Source organism: Bufo gargarizans, chromosome 3, assembly GCF_014858855.1.
Source record: "Bufo gargarizans isolate SCDJY-AF-19 chromosome 3, ASM1485885v1, whole genome shotgun sequence".
Taxonomy (NCBI): Eukaryota; Metazoa; Chordata; class Amphibia; order Anura; family Bufonidae; genus Bufo; species Bufo gargarizans.
In genome coordinates, this window is record NC_058082.1 from 33,008,354 (window position 1) to 33,026,118 (window position 17,765).

Below are 17,765 nucleotides of genomic sequence, written 5' to 3' on the forward strand. Positions count from 1 at the left end.
CGTCCTGCTGTCCATGGTGCTGAACAGATCTATGCCTAAAAGCATAGATCTGTTCAGTGTAAGTAAAATACAGTACAGAACCCTATATAGGTTCTGTACTGTATTATGCAGACATCAGACCCACTGGATCTTCAAGAACCAAGTGGGTCTGGGTCAAAAAAAAAATGTAAAAAAAAAGTGAAAAAAGTTAAGATTAAAAAAAAAAACATTTATCACTGAATAAAAATTATAAAAATAAAATACACTACACATATTAGGTATCGCCGCGTCCGTAACGACCTGATCTATAAAACGGTCATGTTACTTTCCCCGCACGGTGAACGCGATAAAAAAATAAAAATAAAAACTATGAGAAAATTGAAATTTTGCCCACCTTACTTCCCAAAAAAGGTAATAAAAGTGATCAAAAAAGTCGAATTTACGCCAAAATAGTACCAATCAAACAGTCAACTCATCCCGCAAAAAATGAGACCCTACTCAAGATAATCGCCCAAAAAATGAAAAAACTATGGCTCTTAGACTATGGAAACACTAAAACATGATTTTTTTTTGTTTCAAAAATAAAATCATTGTGTAAAACTTACATAAATAAAATTAAAGTATACATATTAGGTATCGCCGTGTCCGTATCGACCGGCTCTATAAAAATATCACATGACCTAACCCCTCAGGTGACCACCGTAAAAAATAAAAAATTTAAACGGTGTAAAAAAAGCCATTTTTTGCCATCTTACGTCACAAAAAGTGTAATAGCAAGCAATCAAAAAGTCATATGCACCCCAAAATAGTGCCAATCAAACCGTCATCTCATCCCGCAAAAAATTAGACCCTACTCAAGATAATCGCCCAAAAACTGAAAAAACTATGGCTCTTAGACTATGGAGACACTAAACAATGTTTTGGTTTTAAAAATGAAGTTATTGTATAAAACTTACATAAATAAAAAAAATTGTATACATATTAGGTATCGCCGCGTCCGTGACAACCTGCTCTATAAAATTACCACATGATCTAACCTGTCAGATGAATGTTGTAAATAACAAAAAAAATAAACGTGCCAAAAAAGCTATTTCTTGTTACCTTGCCGCACAAAAAGTGTAATATAGAGCAACCAAAAATCATATGTACCCTAAACTAGTACCAACAATACTTCCACCCTATTCCGTATTTTCTAAAATGGCGTCACTTTTTTGGAGTTTCTACTCTAGGGGTGCATCAGGGGGGCTTCAAATGGGACATGGTGTCAAAAAAACAGTCCAGCAAAATCTGGCTTCCAAAAACCATACGGCGCACCTTTCACTCTACGCCCTGCTGTGTGGCCGTACAGTAGTTTACGGCCACATATGGGGTGTTTCTGTAAACAGCAGAGTCAGGGCAATAAAGATACAGTCTTGTTTAGCTGTTAGCCCTTGCTTTGTTAGTGGAAAAAATGGGTTAAAATGGAAAATTTGGCAAAAAAATGAAATTCTCAAATTTCATCCCCATTTGCCAATAACTCTTGTGCAACACCTAAAGGGTTAACGAAGTTTGTAAAATCAGTTTTGAATACCTTGAGGGGTGTAGTTTACAGAATGGGGTCATTTTTGGGCGGTTTCTATTATGTAAGCCTCGCAAAGTGACTTCAGAGCTGTAGTGGTCCCTAAAAATTGGGTTTTTGTAAATTCCGGAAAAATTTCAAGATTTGCTTCTAAACTTCTAAGCCTTGTAACATCCCCAAAAAATAAAATATCATTCCCAAAATAAATCAAACATGAAGTAGACATATGGGGAATGTTAAGTCATCACAATTTTTTGGGGTATTACTATGTATTACAGAAGTAGAGAAACTGAAACTTTGAAATTTGCAAATTTTTCCACATTTTGGGTAAATTAGGTATTTTATTATGCAAAAAAATTAATTTTTTGGACTTTATTTTACCAGTGTCATGAAGTACAATATGTGACGAAAAAACAATCTCAGAATGGCCTGGATAAGTCAAAGTGTTTTAAAGTTATCAGCACTTAAAGTGACACTGGTCAGATTTGCAAAAAATGGCCTGGTCCTTAAGGTGAAATAGGGCCGTGTCCTTAAGGGGTTAAGCCCCTTCTTAGGTGAAGGGTATAAGGCTAAATATTAAGTAAAGGAACTTAATAGAGGGTAAATAATCAGGACCTTGTTAATTTGAGTCATTAACTTAGAATATAAATATGCTATATACATCATAATTATAAGACATCCTCCAGCGTCTGCCCCGCAGCCTGGACCGTGAAGGCGGCTATAGAAATTTGTCTCTTGACTTCTTCCCATGCCAAGCGTTGGTCACTTTTGTTCTTAATGTCGAAGAGTGCGTCATAGATCCCAGGGAAAGATTCCCCCATATACTTATTATGACTACTTGGAGCGTAGACGATGTGCCTGGAGAGAGCAAACCAAAGAAAAACATTTCAGGGGCTGTGCCTTTAAGGAAGAAAGATTATACCTAATATTATATTCTTTTGCAGAATTTATACTTAAAGGCTGTCTTCTTTTTATTGCTTGAATGCATTTGCAGCTCTGCAGATAGTCTTAATAAAAAAATCCATCATTTTGTATATACAGTTCCAATGCAGATCTGTCTGTCTCCATGGTTACAGACTACAATCAAACTTGAGTAGTCTGATCCTGTAGTTCTATTGTTTTCTATCTGCCCCCTACCAAATATAATGTCGTGGCCAAAAGTTTTGAGACTAACACAAATTTTGGTTTTCCCACAGCTTGCCGTTTCAGTGTTTTTGGATTTTTATGTCAAATTTTTAGTACACATATTAGCATTTTATATGTTTTTTTTATTTTTTTTACTTTTATTGACAAATCTGTTTGTCTAGTCTATGCAAAGACTCAATATTTCTAGTCTTGACACTTCTTTTTCTATACTGTTTTAGTTCACCTTGACATGCTAGATATCAGCTTCTAAGCCAAATCCTGACTGATGACAACCTATTCTTCCCTAATCAGTGTTTGTAGTTTATCACAATTTCTGAGTTTTTGTTTGTCCACCCACTTTTTAAGGATTGACCAAATGTTCTCAATGTGACTGGGAAGTTTTTTTTAGCTATGGACTCAAAATTTCATGTTTTGTTCACTGAGCCACTTAGTTATTGTGACATGATGCCGGAAAAAGCATTGCTCATCATCATATTGTTCCTGGATGGTTGGGAGAAGTTGCTCTTGGAGGATGTTTTGATCCAATTCTTAAGGCTGGCAGGTGGAAGCAATGTAATAGAACCCACTCCCTTGGATGAGATGCATCCCCACACACAAATAGTCTCAGGATGCTTTACTGTTGGCACACACAGTGAGGTGAAGGCTCTTGGAACTTGGTGTGGTGGCAAGAAGGGCAGAAAAGAAGCCACTGTTCTCCAAGAAAAACATCAAGGAAAGGCTGACATTCTGTAGGAAGTACAGGGATTGGACTGCAGAGGACTGGGGTAAAGTTACTTACTATGATCAATGCTCTTCAGACTGTTTAGGACATCTGGAAACATGATTGTCCGGAGAAGGAAAGTTGAGCACCTCCATCAATGCCGTGTCATGTCAACATTAAAGCATCCTGAGACCATTCATGTGTGGGGTTGCTTCTGATGTAGGATAGTGTGTTCACTCACAATTTTGCCTAAGAAAACTGCCATGAATAAAGAATTGGATCCAAACGTCCTCCAAGAGAAACTTCTCCCAACAATTCTGGAGCAATTTGGTGATCAGCAATGCATGATGGAGCACAATGTCTCAAGGCAAAAGTAGGTCAGTGAACAAAACATTGACATTTTGAGTCCATGGCCAGGAAACTCCATAGATCTCTATCTCATTGAGAACCTATGGTCAGTCCTCAAAAAGCAGGTGGCTGAACAAAAACACAGAAATTGTGATAAACTGCAAGCACTGATTAGGCTAGAATGGGTTGTCATCAGTCAAGATTTGGCCCAGAAGCTGATATTCAGCATGATAGGGCGACGTGCAGACGTCTTAAAAAAGAAAGGTCAACGCTCAAAATATTGTGTTTTTGCATAAACTTGATGGATTTGTCAATAAAAATGAAAAAACCTATGACATGCTTATAACTGTACCTCAGTATAGCACAGAAATATCCAACAAAAGATCCAAAAACACCGAAGCAGCAAACTGTGTAAAATGAAAAAAATTGTGTCAAGACTTTTGGCCATGACTGTACAGTATATTAGCAGGTGAAGAAAACCTCTATTCCTCTTACTGGAGCTTCTCTTCGGTCAGGCACATTTTGCTACTTCAGGTTTCCTAGCAATGCCTCGACTCTCGTAGTGACTACCATGTGAGTACATGTAGCTATGCACTCTGAACTGGTCATAGGAAGCTACACAGACAGGATTCACGTTTCTCATACTCAGGAAGCGCAAGAAGATTGCAGAAGAAATTAGAGAGCCTCAGAAATATAAGAACAAGAAATACTGAGAGCACAATGTATAATAGGAGGCTTAATTAGTTTCTGGCCTTAAAGTAATATCTGTACAGTCTGTAATAAGGTCCCCATCTACCATGTGCTGCTTATAATCATGGTGGCAATGGGACCTTTGACCTTCTTACCTGTAGAAGGGACGTCCAGGTAAACCCAAAGGGTCAATAAATGCTCTCTCCAAGTACATTAGCTGATCATTCACAGACCGAACTTCTAGAGGACTGTAATAAAGATATACTAAATGTAACTGAAATGAAGAGATATCAGATTAAATGGATAAGGCTATTTTTATATCTGGAGCCCGGAGATCCGCCAAAAATGCAGAGGTTTGTGTCTGACCGATTCTCTGCATTTTTGCCAAAATGCGGCTGGATCTTCACTGGGCCCCATTATACTTAGTGGGGCCAGCAGGTATTCGGTTTGCATCCAGCAGTGCCGGATCCAGAGAAATATGGCAGGCTGTTCTCTGCCAGAACAGCCTACCGGAATCGCTGTCGCCAATGGTAAAGTAGTCTTCATAGGGTAGGTAGATAGACAAAAATTTATAAAATAGATAGGATCAGATTGTTATTTTGAAAAGTTGCTTATTTCCTACCACTCATCTCAGGAAAAGTCAAACCAAGAGCGAAAGGTAAAAAAGGACACATCTGTACAAATAATTCCTAGCACTGAACCCATCCCTGGTGTCCGTGAAAGCCCAGTCCATGAGGTCTAATAGCTTAGTGCCGTTTTTCCTGGTGCCCCGTGGTTGTTGCTCCATGTCTGTGTTGAACTTTAAGCCTTAGGCTCAGACCCATGGGGTCCAGAAGTTCAGTGTCCTTGTCACTGTTCATGACAATCCAGTGTATGGTGTCTAATAGTTTAGTGCCATTTGCCCTGGTGTCCAAGGGTTTGGTGCCCACTCTTATCTGTCCGATTGCTACATTACTGGATTGGTTACCTCTTTAGGTGGTGTAATCATGCCTCATTTCTAATCATTTCTCAGTGACCCCAAAAATTGCATCTAATGGACCCTGAACGTCTACACAGTTTTATAAATTCTGTATTTCAGGTCTGTTTTACACAATGTGTTTGCGACTTTCTTATGACTGGTTTTGGAAAAACAGGTCTATCCAAAAAATAAAAAACCCTCTACCAAGCATTTATCCGAGGATTCATAGCATACACCTCCCATGGTGCAGTATAAACCATGCGAAAATCTTTTACTCACTTTCTAACATCAAGTTCTTTCAACCTCGTGTGAAATGATGCAGCAGACTTTGTGAAATTTTCAATAGCAGAAAAAAGTGCCTCTGGATAAAAAATAAAAAGATAAAAGATAATAAGTAATTGATAAATATATAAAAAAAAAAATAAATCATTGATGGACTGAAAGGTGCAGTACCACTTTTTCACCACAAACATCAGCAATTGCTTACAAGGTACAATACAACAGCGCCCCCAATTAAAAATGCTAATCCAACAACTCTGAAAAGCAGTAACTTTGGAATGACCTACATTTTAATGGGAAATGACACCAAGCAACACTTACTTTTATATTAACTTACCAAAGGAGACATTATAGGTCGCTAATTGCAGCTCATGTTTCTGTGCTATGTTGTGTACGACGTTGGCGTAATTATTCAGTGCGCCTGCATAGTCTTGGGCGTTGAAGGGGATAACCACCTCATTAGCCAGGTCAAAGACGAGCCCACCTCGCACTTTCGCCACTGTCAGGTGATTTTTATAACTGGGGTCATAGAATTTATCCACAATCTCAAAGGTCTCATAGACACTGTGGTAAACGGGGTAGCCGCTGTACCTTTCCTCTTTCTAAACAAAAAATATACAAATAAATTAGCAAGAAAGATAAAATTATCACTGTGATCTCAGTTGCCACAAATACTTTTTAAAAACTCCAGAACTCCACCTTTAATAAATGCCTGCCATGATGTCATAAAATATTTTGTGTAGGGGTTGCATCTCAACCTCCAAATTCCCTGCTTCCATTCACACATTCACAGACTTGATAAAATGCCAGCTGCCTGTAGCCTCCACTAGGGGGAGCTGAGTGCATAATATATTATGCTGCCAGTATTTAAAGGGGTTCTCCAGCATTCCAAAATTCATGGGTTATCCTTAGATCAGTGGTGGTCCTACTCTCGGTTGCCCCCACTTCTGCTGAATACACGCCCTTGCTCTGTACTTTTCATAGTGGCCATACTTGGTATTGCAGATCAGTCCCATTTACTTGAATGGGTCAGGGTTGCTGTGTGCCAAGCTAATTGTGCCGAGTTGTTCTGGTAAACAAATGAGGCGATGTGGTCATGGCAACGTCAATCAGCTGATCTGTAGGAGTACCAAGAGACAGACCAACCCCAGCAATTTGACGTTGATGACCTATCTTAGGAATAGAACATGTTTTTTTAAAAAGAACCAGATAACCCCTTTTACCAAACATTTATTAAATTCTACTTTTATAAAACACATTTTTTCTTGCTCTGGTGCACAGTCCCTTGAGTATGTGAGCATGGTGTAATACTTTATTTCTCCTGCAGGGGAGCTGTTGCGAAACTAAACAACTATTGCACAGATCAGAGTTGATCCCTCGGGGTAGCCAACAGCAGAAGAGCCTGTTATCATCTGTTTAACAAAATGGGATTATGCAAAGTGGACAAAAGCTATAAAAAAAAATTAACTTTTTTCCAATTTTTACCAGCTTTGAGCTGAGATAAAGCAGGTGACGTCTCATGAAGCAGTTTTTAACTTACTTGTTCTTGGACCTGTTTTTATTTTGTTGCTGTTGCCAGTTTCAGACTTTTATAATTACAGCATTTAAGTCGTCAGGGTGGCATTTCGCTTCAGGAACAGATATTTTACTTGTCACTCGATAGAACTGCAGGGTGACTCAATGCGATTATACATACGAACCCTTCCTCCCACTTACCAGGTGCTGGAGAATAAAGCACTCACCGAATTTTTTGTGTAGCGAGCTCTTCCAGAGACGATGCCAAGACGCTGAAAAAATACTTCAAAATCATTTCCTGACCCCAGCTTGTTTATCCTTAGTGGGAAAAAAACATGAGAAATAGAAATCATTATATAACGGCACATGCATCAGTATAAGGGCCCACAATGTCTGTGTGATTGGCACAATGAACTAGTGAAGCTGGACTTTGTGTTATTACAGAGGCCTGTGCCTGCCGCTATCCCACTGTCTCCTGGGCTGGCATGGGCACTGCTCCACTCACCTTCCTATGGTTATTCCTGTGCTGGTGGTCCGGACCCGCTGCCACTCCTCTACCCTCACCCAGCGGGCCAGACCGCCAGAATCCTGACCTCCAACTTTAGCTGCAGGCTCCTCAGCCCGACCTACGAGTGCTTCCCGGCTCTTAACGGGCCAGTATGCATACCATTATTCTTCCCCAGCCTATGGCTACACTATGGTAGTTTAGGCACCTTCCCCTGTAAAAAAGTGCCTGAGCAATAGATCGATATAGCTTGCTTGTCTCTGCGTAACGTATACTCTACCGTTTGTCTGCCTGTGTACTGACTTGACCTCTGCCTGGTTATTGTGTTGAACCTTTGCTGCCTGCCCTGACCTTGGACCTGTTTCTCGGATTTCCACATACTCTGCCCACCCTGACTTCGGCCTGTTACTGACTACAAGTTTTGCCTGATCCCTTGGTGCTCTACACCAGTGTCTCTGACCCTGTGGGTCAGCTGTCAACCACTACTCCCAGAGGTAGCAGCCTGGTGGCTCAATTTCAGTGAAGTCAAGATCCCTGTAGAGGGGTTAAAAGGGTGAATACCAGGGGACCTCGAGAATAACGCCCTTAGTTTTAGCCTAAAATATAACCTGTTGGTTGACACAGTGGTTCCATACCCCCAGCCCATAACACCTGGTTTGTGTGCACTGGAATGTATTGTTGAAATGCACAAGTTATCTATCCTGCACAATCGTCTTCACAAGTTCTTTGGATAAAAAGCCACCACCATTCCCCAGACTATTCTCCAGCTATGACTTTTCCACCTTTGGAGCTAGGGAAGAGTCCATGCTGCAAGGAGGAGGAGAGGGATGTTTAATCTGTCTCTCTCCTTCCTGATTGATTGTCACAGACGTACCGAGACATATGGACGTTCCCGCGACAGGTGGCACGAGATCTGTGAGACTGGCAAGACGTGATTTGATCTGACATGTTTTCCTTTTGGATAAAATGAAGTCTGTGTTGTTTCTGGTGCTTGCTGCACCTTCTTTCCCCAGGTGTGGCTATTGTGGTCTTTTTACCTTCTCTATTTATTGTTGTTTCTCCCACTATGCTATTCGGTTTATAGCTTCTGTTGGACTTGGGGTTAGCTTGTGTTTGGTTCTCGGCTGAGTTCCTGCTGCTACCAAAGCTTTATTGAAGATAAGTGTTTCCTTTCCCTTTTGTATTTTGTTTTATATATATGTGTGTGTGTGTATGTTGCCTTTTCGTGTAGTTTGTCATTTGGCCTGAGGGAGACTCCTGTTCGTTCTTCCCTTTGGAGGAACAGGTAGACTCAGTCCTTACATTAGTTCCAGGGTCCTATAGGGTGATATAGGATTCTAGGTATCCGGTGTATGAACTTGCCTTCCTTTCGGGCCTGTTCATACTAGTAGTCTATCAGGACTGGAGTTGGAGTTTTCTCTAGGAGGTTCCCTAGTTTCCAGGCCTTATTCCAATATCCCCTTTTCCCTCCTATGCCCGGTGTGGTGTTTTCCTCCCTCACACGAGCATGACATTGATAGAGCCATACAAAAAATAACTATGCAGGAGCCTGGCCCTGTCAATTAGGAAGGAAAGGGAGAGGCAAGCAAATAAGGCAGGAGGAGCAAGGGTGCACAGAGTAGCTTGGGCCCACCCTCAGTGCACTTAACTGCTTATTTGCATGTGGAATAAAAAGTATTTTTTTCTCCAGAATGATGAAATGGATCACTAAGTGAAAGTTATCATTACATTCAGCTGAGCTAGTCCTCGCCACATATAACTTTCATAGCACATCATAAAAATGTCCTGCTCTAAAAGATTTGTGGTGCATACAGTAGATCAGGCATATATAATAACACTCTAGGTCTGAATTGTGAATCACATTACCTTGGTGCGTCCTTATAGTCTGTCCAGTTATTTTTTTGGTGCCAGCTTTCATAGAGGGATTTACCTTCAAATCCTTCATCTGGGCTAGGAATCTAAGGAAATTGGGAATAAAAATGGAAAGTAGCTTATTGACCAGGAATTCAAGAAGATCTCATTCATTGATTTAAGGTAGAGCTTGGCGTTTCTGGTTGGAGTAGAGGACTATCTAATATGCATGGGGTTGTCCAAACTCTCCTTCAATGACAGATTTTGGATTTTAACATGCCCGATCCTTTGCTCCTGGGGAGCTGAGCAGATGCCAAAGGTGTCTGCCAGCGGCCTATTTCTCTTGCCCTATTGATAACACATCTCTATGGGGGAAGTCAGGAAGGATAATAGTCTGCCAACAGCTATCTAAGGTGCATGGACAATGAGGTGGAAGTGGCAACCTTTGGAGAACTCTTTTACTCTGAAGATAAAAACCTTAATAGTTTAAAGTGTTTTGGTTTTGAGATGTCCAAGTACTGCCCTGCCAGTACATTCCTCCACAATGACATCACAGGACTACAATGTCCCTGTCTCCTTAGTTTGGGGTTGTGGACATTCACCAGAGGATATATCATCAGTATAGTAAAAACAAACAATGTTATTTGACTATTTGGATCAACTTCATATGAATCAGAGAGACCTCAAAGTAACATTCAACTAAGGGCTCATTCAGACGGCCGTATGCTGTCCGCAAAAATACTGAATGCCATCCGTTTTTTTGCAGATCCGCCAAAAAAACTGCCAAAAAAAGGATAGCATTCAGTATTTTTGCGGACCCATAGACTTCAATGGGGCCATGTCCTGATTTTCACGGACAAGTATAGGACATGTTTCATTTGTTTTGCGGAACAGAAAAGGGCCCCATAGAAGTGAATAGGTCAGCATCTAATCCACAAAAAAACAGATCCGCATTTTTGCAGATAACATACGGCCATCTGAATGAGCCCTAAAAATGAGACTAGAGAATTACAAAACACCACAAAGCTTACACCTCACTCAACAAAACATGCAAGCTAATTTAGTTTCTAGAAGGACAAGAGAACCAGAATGTCTCAACAGAAATTTGCCTTACTTGGTTGACTGGCAAACTCTTTGGGGTGCTCTTTATCCTTAGGGAGACAAAAATAAAATAGACATGAGTATTGTATGCCAGGCGACACTATTCTTGGTTTCTAGGAAGAGTATATGCAAATCGCATATCTTAATCCTTCTGGCTGGCATTAGTTATATCGCCTCTTTTCTTTTTGTCAGGCAAGCTAATTTGCATATTTTGGCTTTCTGGGAAAGATATTCAAATTATCTTTTCTTCCAAAACAGAAAAGAATGCAAGTCTTTTCTCATTCCAGCTGAATTAAAATATGTCATTTGCCTATACTCTTCCTAGAAACCAAGAGAAGTGTTGTCTGGCATACAGAACTCATGCATATTTTTTGGTCTCTCTAATAATAAAGAGCACCCCAAAAAGTACCCACAAGGCCAGTTAACCAAGTAGGGCTACTTTCACACTAGCGTTAATATCTTCCGGTATTGAGATCCGTCATAGGGTCTTCAGTTTTGTCTCCATTCATTGTCCATGGGGAAAGAAACTGAACAGAATGGAATGCTCCAAAATGCATTCCGTTCTGTTCTCATACCAGAGAGCAGCACGCTGTGGTTTGCTTTCCGTCCTGGGATGCGGAGCAAGACGGATTTGTCATGACCCACAATGCAAGTCAATGGGGATGGATCAGTTTTATCACAATCTGACTATAGAAAACTGATCCGTCCCCCATTGACTTTCAATAGAGTTCATGACGGATCAGTCTTGGCTATGTTAAAGATAATACAATTGGATCCGTTCATAACGGATGCAGATGATTGTATTATCAATAACGGAAGCGTTTTTGATGAACCCTGCCGATTCCAGCAAAAACACTAGTATGAAACTAGCCTAGTCTCATGTTTCTCATGGGACATATATTTTTTTTGTTGACATTCTAAAAAAAGAACTAGCTTGCATGTTTTATTAAGAGGTATAAGCATTGTGGGGTGTTTAATTCTCTTGTCTCATTTTCAGTTGAATGTTACACTGGACGTCTCTCTGGTTCGTCTAAAGTTAATTAAAAATAGTGAAATACAGTTGATAAAGATGTTGTCTGTTTTTGCTATATTGATGATATGTCCTCAGGTGAATAGGAAGGAGCTGTCACAGTGAGGTGAATTGGGACAGCAGAAGTTGTAAGTATAATTACTTGCTACTGCCCAGTAAGAAGGACACAGCAGTAGTATGAGCACGGCGTTATTTTCACACAGCCGACTGGCAGAGATGTTTTCTTGCCGTCTAAACATGCTTATGTTGCAAAGCTAGGAAAATAGCTAAGCCAGCCTCACATCTGCAACTAGCTCTTTCAGGTCAAAACCCCTTTATCTGAGTAAAGCAGATGAGAACAGCTTCTCTCTCTTTCTCTCTCATTTGGCGAACTTAAAACAAACCGTATCTTGCCAGGTTCACTCATCTGTAGCACAGACAATCGTATGAAGAGGAGAACATACTGATCATGTGTCAAACAAGCTTGTAGGCTAAGAAGGAGACCAGGAGGAGATTAAGCCTATAGACTCCTGAAATATCATGTTTGATGCATAGTTCTAGATCTTGAATGTATAGAGAATTCCCTAAGACAAATAAAGTGGTATGGTCCAATAGTATGGGTGCAAGGAGTTCAAATGTCCCACTATGCCTACTTGTGTTAATGGCATAACCTCCCAACCATCCTCAAATTTCCTGGATATTGGCGTGTCCAGATTTTAACTGTATCTGAGCCTTTAGGACACAGATACTGTTAAATACAATGGTTATGCGGAGAGCCATCAGTTCCCTGCTCCTCCATTCCCCGGCCTGTGTTCTCTCGGACAGGCATCACGCCTAATGAGCAGTAGAGAGTGCAAGCCGGGTGATGATATGGTCTGTTCATCAGGGAATCAGTGGTAGGTGAGTATTTTTTTTATTTTATTTTAATAAAACTACAAGGGCTTCATTATTGTGAGGAGGACACTAAGAGGGCAGCACTATTGTGAGGGAGCAATAAGGGTGCAGCACTATTGTTAAGTGGGCAGCACTATTGTGAGGAGGCACTAAGGGGGCAGCACTACTCTTAGGAGACACTAAGGGAAAGCAGTATTATGAGGGGTTACTGAAAGGGCAGCACTATTGTAAGGGGGCTACTAAGGGGGCAGCACTATTGTAAGGGGGCTACTAAGGGGGCAGCACTATTGTAAGGGGGCTACTAAGGGGGCAGCACTATTGTAAGGGGGCTACTAAGGGGGCAGCACTATTGTAAGGGAGGTACTAAGGGAGCAGGTCTGTTGTGAGTGGACACTAACAGGACAGCTGCACTGTGAGGGGGCACTAAGGGGACAGCAAAGTTGTCAGGGAGCACTAGGGGGCAGCACTATTGTAAGAGGGGTACTAAAGAGGAAACCGAATGTAAGGGGTACTAAAGGGGTAACACTATTGTAAAAGGAGAAAACTACTGTGTGGGAGCCCAAAACGACTGGGTGGGATTTGGTGTGTAGGCATTGGCATGAGTTAGTGTAAAAAAAAAATTGCCATGATGCGCTACATTCTACAGGCTTTTTAAAAGTTGGGAAGTACTGTATCTGGGGCCTTTTCCCACCACAGATGATGTTTCCATCCCCTGTAAATAATGACCCCACACTATATAGGATTTATATACATTTTATACCAGAATAATCCATTTTTTACACTACAAAGTTAAATTGATAGTTACCTCCTTTGCTAAACCGTAAACCAGCTGATATAGTAGCGGGGTGCAGTCAATTCTTAAAGTATAGTTCCCTGGAAAAAATATTGATTACAATTTTTACACACTATGTAAAATAAGGGACGTATAGATAGGGTTAAAGCTATTAGAAATTAAAAAGAAACAGCTGGATTGCATATATATTTTCATACCTTTAAAAGAGTACCTACCTTCCACAGAGGAATCTGCATTGATATAAGCCACTGCCCTTTTTTCCAGTAGTTTTACATTTTCCTACAGGCACAAAATAGGAAACATAGGGAGAGAAACATCAGCCATCAGTGCGGGGGAGGAAGCTCGACATCAAATTCGAGTGTTAAAAAATCTGGCTACTTTAAGTCACCACTAGGGGGAGCTTAGGAGCTTACTGCATATTCTATACATTTAACTGGTTAAAGGATTTGTCTAGGATAAAAAAAATAAAGAAATTAAAAAAATATTAATTTTCTGTAGCTCAAGTGCCACCGCTCTGTAGTTCCAGTGCCACCGCTCCGTTCGCCCAGTATAGGCTCCGGTGTCTGCGCTCCCTCTGACTGATTTCTTGTAGGAGGCGTGTCCCTTGCTGCACTGCTGGCCAATCGCAGCGCACAGCTCATAGCCAGGCTATAGCAGACACCGGAGCCTATACCGGGCGAACGGAGCGGCGCCCAGACTTACTAGTAAGTGCAGGGGGACCCCTGGGCGCCGCTCTGCCCACAGGTATAGTTAGTTTTTCGTTTGTAGAGTAGTGAAAGGTCCTCTTTAAGCTCCTTCTAGTGGCAGCTTCAAGCAGCTAGTATTTTTTTCTGATATGATGCTTAAAATACACTGCCACCATAATCTCTGGGCTCATTCCCCACCCTTGATTGCTAACAATGAAAAAGAAACCAAAGAAAAGCTTATAGGATTATTCAAGAATAGGCCTCCTCTCTCCAGTGATCACATAAGAGTCTCATGGTTTTCTTTCATGGTGTAAATGCCCTCAAATGCAGGAATTCTGTATATACAGTAGATGTGGGTGGAAATGCATTTTACATCTTAAAGGGAGTCTGTCACCTCCATATGGCCATATACAGTGCTTACATGTCTCTGTAGCACACCTATACAGGATTGTAACGGTACCTTGTTCTTTTCTTTAGACTTGCACCAGCAGGAAAAACAAAGTTTAATTTATATGCAAATAAACACTCGCAAGTGCCCAGGGCGGCGTTCAGTGTGTAGGTGCCCAGGCTGCTCTGCCTTCTTTTCACTTTACTCCTTCCCAGCCTTTGCCCGCCCTCCAAGTCTCTTGCTTCATCGATAGGTCCGGACTTGGAGGGCGGGCAAAGGCAGAGGCTGGGGAGGAGTAAAGTGAAAAGAGGGCAGAGCAGCCTGGGCACCTACACACTGAACGCCGCCCTGGGCACTTGCGGGTGCTCATTTGCATATGAATTAAACTTAGTTTTTCCTGCTGGTGCAAGTCTAAAGAAAAGAACAAGGGTACCGTTACAATCCTGTATAGGTGTGCTACAGAGCCATGTAAGCACTGTATATGGCCATATGGAGGTGACAGACTCCCTTTAAGTGACATTTGAAGTTAAAATTTACTTCCTCAATTTAATCTGACAAACTAATACATAGACAAGGACATTACAGAGCCATTACCTCAGCCCACTCTGTAGAACCCAAAAGGCCAAACTCTTCTGCATCCCAACTGGCAAAAATCATTGTCCTCCTTGGCCTCCAACCTAAAAGAAACAATTGGTACAAAGAGATTGAGTGTTGTCCTCTATGACTGTAATAGAATATGTGCCTATAAAACCAAAATATTGTTAAAATAAAGTTTTTAAATGGTTGGTAGTTTTTCTTTTCAAAGTTTCAATGTCTTTATGTTTATTTTAAAAATTCCTAAAATCTTGCAGTTTTCACACTGAACCTCACAATAGGCTGACACTTCCTGTTCTGTAGAGACCACAAAAGTAATAATTGGAATGGGTGGTCTACAGCAGTGTTTCCCAACCAGTGTGCCTCCAGCTGTTGCAAAACTACAACTCCCAGCATGCCCACACAGCCTTTGGCTGTCTAGGCATGCTGGAAGTTGTAGTTTTGCAACAGCTGGAGGCACACTGGTTGGGAAACACTGGTCTACAGTACCCAGAAACATTATCAACATTTCTAAAATTTTGTTTAGAAAAAAATATGACTGAGAGGAGATCTAAGGGGAGCTGTATCAATATATCGGGGGTCAGTAGAGAGATCTCTCCTATCATCTATTTATCCCCAGGACTGTGACTATGACGAGGGGACATCCTCTGCGTCTGGAGGAAAGAAGGTTTGTACACAAACATAGAAGAGGATTCTTTACGGTAAGAGCAGTGAGACTATGGAGCTCTCTGCCTGAGGAGGTGGTGATGGTGAGTACAATAAAGGAATTCAAGAGGGGCCTGGATGTATTTCTGGAGTGTAATAATATTACAGGCTATAGCTACTAGAGAGGGGTCGTTGATCCAGGGAGTTATTCTGATTGCCTGATTGGAGTCGGGAAGGAATTTTTTTTCCACAAAAATGAGGAAAATTGGCTTCTACCTCACAGTTTTTTTTTTGCCTTCCTCTGGATCAACTTGCAGGATAACAGGCCAAACTGGATGGACAAATGTATTTTTTCAGCCTTATATACTATATTAGTACTTCTCAGTAGTCATCTATTAGTTATCAACACAGGCAGGATTACAATGGCAGGAAACCCCAATGTATAGATAACAGAGAATCCACCATTTATAATAGGTGATGGTCACAGCTCATCCTTGCCCCTTCCCTGCACAATGACCTCTGTACAGGTCACAGAGAACTGCAACACTCTCCCAATTAGGTCAATGAATCGTTTCTAGATTACCGGTTCCGATGGTCCAAGTTGCTGCTTTTAAACATATCTCTGGATAATGTTAGGAGACTAGAACAGCACCTCAGGAAATACAACTGCCATAATAATATACAGAAAATAAAAAACAAAACAATTACAGAATAAAAATATTTGAAACAAAAATGAGTCTGTATCTGGTTTCAACTGGTAATTAGCAAATCTACAGTAGGTAGAGCAATCAGGTCTACCCGTTACCTACAGTGGGCAATACTACAGCAGTTTATTATTATCCATGAGAAGACCACCTAAAAAAACTGCATTGAAAAGTGGTCTTCTAGGGTGGTGGTCTTCTAAAAAAATATAATAAAAAAAATGGTGCAAACTCAAAATCTGTTATAGGAAATCTGGTTTGGATAAGAGGTGGTCTTTTAGATAGATTGTGCAACACGCCAGACCTGCAGGGTATAGCGAAGTGAGGTCACGGTTATGGGCAATCGAGGGTTACTCACTGTATTGGAGAACCCTGGGCAGGCATGTAGCAGTGAAGGAGAGGTAGACACGGTTCCTCTGGGGCACACTCTGTATGTAGGGACCAGGCCTGATGGTGGATGAGGTGCCCTGGATGTTACGGGTATTTTGAGTGCCTGGGGCAAAGTCCCTTTAAGGTTTGTGACGCCAGTGCCTGTGACGGTGGCACACCGGTTTATAGTTGGAATAAGTGAGGTACACAGGTGGTATAGTGAACCAAACGTTGCTTTACTTAACAGTCAAACTTTATACATCAAGTGAGTAGTGCAGTTCTTTATATAAAGTACTTTACAAGCAGGCCTCAATACAAATACTGGCAGGTATAATTCGGTGCAAGATACTCAGAGGGTAAATCCACAATACACTTAGAATCAGGTTGTACCTTTCCGCAGAAATAGCGTACACTGTTCTTTTAGAACTCCTGTCTGGTTTCAATCCCAAGGCCCGGATGCCTGAATGCTGGCTTAAATCCTTGGTAAATATATATCTTCCTCCCGTATTAATCCTTGCTTTGCTTTATAGTCCCTCTGCCTATTAGTGTACTTATCTTGGCTGTAAATATCCTTACTTGACTTGAGAATGACTGCAGGTTTCTCCCAGGAGGTCCTGTCCTTCTACTGGGGTGTCCCAACTGAGCTATCCTTAGCCTCAGGAGCTTCAGGCTGACGAGGCAACTCCTCTAGTCCCCTGGAATACACTCGGTCTCCAAGCAGGCTGTACTCCTTCCAGCCTCCTAGTGCAGCTAGAAACCAGGACTGTCCAGCTGCATGTCAGGAGGAGGCCCTCAGCATATCTTGGGCTGGTGCCTTCTCACTTCTGTCTCCACAGACTCCTGACTATGACCTAACCCCTCCCTGTCTGGGCCTGGACATTTATACTAGGGGCTCCCTATCTTCCTCTAGTGTCTGGGAGGCTAAATTACACCCCACTAGGCCTGCAAAGCATATAACAGGGAAAATCATACATGTAAAAACACATTGAAAATGCATTAAAGTGCACAGTAAACTGTAACATCACTGTCCCTTGTGAGTAGAAGTACACGCTACCC

The 17,765-nt window shown here is 41.3% G+C and overlaps 1 protein-coding gene across 2 annotated transcripts in view; it reads right to left on the reverse strand.

Annotated features, from left to right (window-relative positions):
* Positions 1-1,955: 1,955 nt before the first annotated feature.
* FOLH1B (folate hydrolase 1B) overlaps positions 1,956-17,765 on the reverse strand; it is a 44,613-nt gene continuing 28,803 nt past the window's right edge. For both annotated transcript variants that reach the window (XM_044287550.1, XM_044287551.1), the window contains exons 11-19: positions 14,995-15,077; positions 13,542-13,605; positions 13,339-13,406; positions 9,545-9,636; positions 7,401-7,491; positions 5,996-6,260; positions 5,659-5,740; positions 4,577-4,669; positions 1,956-2,395 (exon numbers count right to left, since the gene is read on the reverse strand). In XM_044287550.1, the coding sequence (XP_044143485.1) occupies positions 2,206-2,395; positions 4,577-4,669; positions 5,659-5,740; positions 5,996-6,260; positions 7,401-7,491; positions 9,545-9,636; positions 13,339-13,406; positions 13,542-13,605; positions 14,995-15,077 (1,028 nt within the window). In that variant the 3' untranslated portion in view covers positions 1,956-2,205. The remainder of the gene's footprint in view (positions 2,396-4,576; positions 4,670-5,658; positions 5,741-5,995; positions 6,261-7,400; positions 7,492-9,544; positions 9,637-13,338; positions 13,407-13,541; positions 13,606-14,994; positions 15,078-17,765) is intronic.